The sequence below is a fragment of the Sinocyclocheilus grahami genome, unplaced genomic scaffold (assembly GCF_001515645.1).
Source record: "Sinocyclocheilus grahami isolate Dianchi unplaced genomic scaffold, SAMN03320097.WGS_v1.1 scaffold7387.1, whole genome shotgun sequence".
Lineage (NCBI taxonomy): Eukaryota > Metazoa > Chordata > Actinopteri > Cypriniformes > Cyprinidae > Sinocyclocheilus > Sinocyclocheilus grahami.
The window spans coordinates 4,013-9,515 of NW_015511444.1; the positions used below are offsets into that span (position 1 = coordinate 4,013).

The 5,503-nt window shown below is 38.5% G+C and overlaps 1 protein-coding gene across 1 annotated transcript; it reads right to left on the reverse strand.

Moving 5' to 3' along the window:
• Window positions 1–15: 15 nt before the first annotated feature.
• spinb (spindlin b) lies at window positions 16–2,853 on the reverse strand (the record flags this gene model as incomplete). The annotated part of the gene is made up of 3 exons (XM_016263856.1): window positions 2,734–2,853; window positions 1,346–1,397; window positions 16–500 (listed from the first exon to the last, which is right to left on the reverse strand). Coding segments are annotated over exons 1-3 (592 nt in total), but the record flags the coding sequence as incomplete, so codon positions are not given.
• Window positions 2,854–5,503: the final 2,650 nt, after the last annotated feature.

The following is a 5,503-nucleotide window of genomic DNA, read 5'->3' on the forward strand; positions in this document are numbered from 1 at the left end:
TACTGACTCACTCACCTGAATCCGGAAGTATCCGAAGGTCCCCATCTTTATAATCCTGCATCAGCTGGTACATGTACAGCATGGGGTCTTTCTCATAAGTTATGAAGAACCACGCAGGCATGCTGGGAGCCCTGGAGAGCACCAAACCTCTCCACTCATCCTTCGAGCTGTCGTCCGTCTCAAACAGGTGAATCACCGGCCTTCCCAGCAGCAGGTCCGCAAGACGAGTGTCACTGACCCGAAACGAGGCGATTTCCCCGGGGAAAATCTCCAGATTCTGAACCCTCTGATCTTTGAAGATCTCCAGGCCGTAGACGCAGTCCACTCCATCGTACTTGATGAGGTACAGAGACGAGTTGACAGACACTTGGACTAGTACCGTCCCCTTCCACCGAGAGACCGGACTGTAGACATCTTCCTTCCAATTGTGTTGTATTCGACAGCCCACAATGCTTTCACTGAGAGACGCAGCAGGACTGCAGTGATGCATGTGTTTGTGTCTGATGAAACACAACAGAGCATTACAATAATTTGCTCTCGTTATGTCAGGAAATACAGCCAGAACTTAACCAGATCTTCATTCAATTTTCATAGTAAGCCAGCTGTTGCCCTTAGAAGTTAATCATTAAAATAAAAACTAAAATGTAAATAAATAAATAAATAGTATTGTTTATATATATAAGATAATTTTTTTAATAAATATAAAAAGTAATAAAAACTACCAAAAATGTGAAAATAATAGACAATATATAAATAAATATTTATAAAATATAAATAGTATTGTTTTTTTACAAGATATATTTTTTATTTAAAAAATGTTTATTAAATATAAAAACTACCAAAAAATGTGAATTTACAAGATATATTTTTTATTAAAAAAATGTTTATTAAATATAAAAACTACCAAAACATGTGAAAGAATATACAATATATAAAATAAAATGTAAATAAATAAATAGTATTTTTTTATAAGATATAATTTTTTTAATAAAACTTTATTCAATATAAAAAGTAGTAAAAACTACCAAAAATTTGAATATAATAAAATATATAAATATATATAAAATATAAATAAATAGTATTGTTTTTTTTACAAGATATTATTTTTTTTATTAAATATAAAACCTACCAAAAATATGCAATATATAAAATATAATATATAAAATAAAATGTAAATAAATATTATTGTTTTTTATAAGATATATTTTTTTTTAAATAATTATTTTTTGTTATTAAATATAAAAAATAATAAAAACGACCAAACTTTTGAAAATAATATAAAAATAAAACTTAATTAAAAATAAATAAATAAAACAAACAATACTAAAATAACACTGGTACTCACTTCTGAGAGCTCTTTTTCTTCATTACGGACCGGCCACCCGACACACCACGAACTGATCAAGACACAAAATTGGTTGATGTGGTAATTAGAGCCCGACCGATATATCGTTTTGCCGATATTATCGGCCGATATGAGCCTGTCGCCGATATATCGGTATCGGGCGAATATGCCGTCGATATGAAATTTTTTTTACAGAACATATAACGCAAATAAAATGCTTGAAATGGTGTAATTACTAAGTTTGTCCAGCAGAGCGCGCTCCATTGTTTGCTACTGGCGACCTGGATGAAACGCTTTAAAGCTTAAGTCTATGGAAAACCATTGAAACTTTGAACGGCCATATCTCCGTAACGACGCGGCGAATCCGCACCAAATTCGGGGGATCCCTTCAGCTCGAGGAACCCTCTCGAACGTGAATCGAGTGTACTTCTCGAGGCCCGCATGAGATCTTTCGAATGAGACCACCCCTGCGTCGATACCCCCCGGGGTTCTGGAGTTACGGGTGGTTAAATTCGCAGTCCGGCGCCGACCGATCTAGCGATCCCCGGGGGCTACCGACGCGCGGAGGGTGGCGTTCGAGAGGCTCCTCGAGCTGAAAGATCCCCCGAATTTGGTGGAGATCCGCCGGCGCGTTCGCAAGATAGTGACACCAGTCAACACTCTCACTTCAGTAAGGAGGTCTCTTGTTCAGGCAGCATTCAAGCGTGGTCTTATTCGACCGTAAGCGCCCTGCGAAGTGGACTTCACATGAAATTCCGCCATGATTCCAGTTCCAAGGGAACGTACACGTTACATTCAAAGGGCATTAAAGTGCGCGAGACGTGAATTTATATTGTGTTTATTTACAGAGGTATATTATGTCACACTTCTCTAGTAAGTTTTGTCTGTGTGAAGACAGTAGCGCAAATCCGTGAATGAATGTTTCGAAGTGAAATAAACTTCAACGGAATAAAGTTGAATTGAATTAAAGTTGAATAAACTTCAACTTTACTGTTCAGTGCACTGATGTCAGACTCATTTTGGATAATAAAGTTTATTGTTAAATTGTTAAATGCCCTGCCTCCATTACATATCTCCGTCACGTCATTATAAGTGTTTGATCACCACATCTGAGTGATCATTGCAAAAAATTTGTTTATGTATGTATATACTGTATTCTATATATAGTACCAGTCAAAGGTGTGGACCCTCGAATGGGAAAGTGTCCAAACTTTTGACTGGTACTGTACTATAATATACACAAAGAATATCGGTCGATATATCGGTATCAGTCTTTTTTTTACTCTCTAATATCGGTATCGGCCCCAAAAAACCCATATCGGTCGGGCTCTAGTGGTAATGCATTTAGTTCAGGTTTAATTGATATTGCATACAGGTCACGGCCTCACCTCCAGTGTCTCTGGAGCGATGCTGGTTCATGCGGCTTCTGTACGGACACTCCATCTGCTCCAGCCAAATCAATCTCTGATCATCCTCCTGTTTGAACAAACACTGGCTGCATCTCAAAATCTACTGAGTGCCCTAGCTAGACAGCATTTTGAGCATGCACTAACAGAAAGGCACTTAAAATGTCCAAAAAGCCTGATTGTACCATGGTATTTTTTTTTAAAAGTACTTTGGGGTAAAACCAGGCTGTATTGTCCTTTAACTGTACAACATTAAAACTTAAACCTACTGATGTGCATTAGAATCAATGCGTATCACATCAACATGAAAACTGGGAATGAAATGAACTACAGCAAAACACAATGTAAACACACACTCATACACACACACTCATACACACACACACACACACACTCACACACGCACACTCATACACACGCACACACACACACACACACTCATACATACATACACACACACACACACACACACTCATACATGTATATATAGTGCACTAGACTGTCAGGTGTGTGTATATATAGTGCACTAGACTGTCAGGTGTGTGTATATATAGTGCACTAGACTGTCAGGTGTGTGTATATATAGTGCACTAGACTGTCAGGTGTGTGTATATATAGTGCACTAGACTGTCAGGTGTGTGTATATATAGTGCACTAGACTGTCAGGTGTGTGTATATATAGTGCACTAGACTGTCAGGTGTGTGTATATATAGTGCACTAGACTGTCAGGTGTGTGTATATATAGTGCACTAGACTGTCAGGTGTGTGTATATATAGTGCACTAGACTGTCAGGTGTGTGTATATATAGTGCACTAGACTGTCAGGTGTGTGTATATATAGTGCACTAGACTGTCAGGTGTGTGTATATATAGTGCACTAGACTGTCAGGTGTGTGTATATATAGTGCACTAGACTGTCAGGTGTGTGTATATATAGTGCACTAGACTGTCAGGTGTGTGTATATATAGTGCACTAGACTGTCAGGTGTGTGTATATATAGTGCACTAGACTGTCAGGTGTGTGTATATATAGTGCACTAGACTGTCAGGTGTGTGTATATATAGTGCACTAGACTGTCAGGTGTATTGAGTGTGGTTGTTGTGTTGCAGCAGCACAGTGTCGGCCGGGCGAAGGTGGCTCATGCCGTGGTGGTGATCTTCATGGAGTTTTTCGCCTGGGGTCTCCTGACCACGCCGATGCTGACAGTGAGCATTAAACACCCATCTGAACACAGGCTGATTTTTAATAGTTTCATCACCAGGGATTATGATCTGCCCTCGGAATTAGATATGTTACATAGCTAAAATTCATGGGTTTATGTTTTTAAATATAATATATATATATATATATATATATATATATATTCTTTTATTATTAATTAAATCAGTCAATTTTTGTTTAATATTTTTTCATAACATGAATTTTAGGCCGTGTTATTTTAATATCTTTGAGATACTAATATAGTTTTTATTAATATTATGAATCTGTTTTTATTTTTATGTTTTCATTTTCATTTTAGGTCATTTTAGTCATCTTGTTGCATGGTTTTGTCATTTGTTGTTGTTTTTTTTTTTATGTGTCTAAGTGAAAATGAAAATGTTGCATTGGCACTGTTACGAATCCTGTCCACCAGAGGTCACTCATCCATCATATTGACTCTCTCACTACACAGACTGTTACACGTCACCACAGACTACATTTCCCATCATCCATTGCTCTGATTGCACACAGCTGTAACCAATCACACACACACTATATGACACTCACTCAGATCTTTCTCAAACTGCCGAGTATTGTAAGCGCATATCGCAACCCTAGCTCTCCCAGGATCAGGAGACAGTCCTCCATAAAACCTGCTGCACACATCTGAATATTTGGGTTGAAGTGTTCTGGAACAGTGTTGTAAATACAACTTAACCACTGATTTCTAGTCGTGTCCTCTTTTGGAAGACCAAACAAAGTAGTTTCGCTTTCACAACGAAACACACAGCGCTTTCACGACATGGCGGCGGCAGCAACAATACTACAGAGAGAATAAAAGTTACGCCTTCTTTCTTTGCGTGAACATTTGGGTGGCGTTATGCAAATCTTCCCACATAGTGATGTAGACATGTGGGGGCGTGTTAGAACGAGCCGTTTTAGGTAGGCGTGGCTGACTCTTAACTTTTATAAAGAATATCTCTTTGGATTTGAGACTTTAGTCTTTGCAACTTTACAGATCTTCTTTATGCACCGAGAGCTTGTAACACTCCAAAGAGAAAGAACAATTGAAATCGCATCATATGACCCCTTTAACGGATTACTCTTGTGTCTTGCCTGTGCCATATCTGTTATGGGGCAAACGAGACGTGCGGATCCATTTGCAAAGCTTTATTAGAAGACATGATCAGAAACAGGCAGGGTCGAACACCAGCAAACAGATATGGCACGGGGAAGACACAAGAGTAATCTGTTAAACAGGCATGGGTCAATTGATACATCGAACATAATCCAGAGGGCTTGACAAGAGGGGTAATCCGAGGAACAGGAGTAATAGTCCAGGCAAGGTGCAAACATACTCCAAAAGATAAGACAAAAGGGTGATCCAAAATACTCTGGCAAGAATCCGAACACGGGAAAGCAGGCACGGCAAGACTATGACTAGACTATGAAAACTAGAGCAGGCTCTGTAAAGTAGCTATCAACTAGGGTAACGATATGCGCTTACAATACTCGGCAGTTTGAGAAGGATCTGAGTGAGTGTCATATAG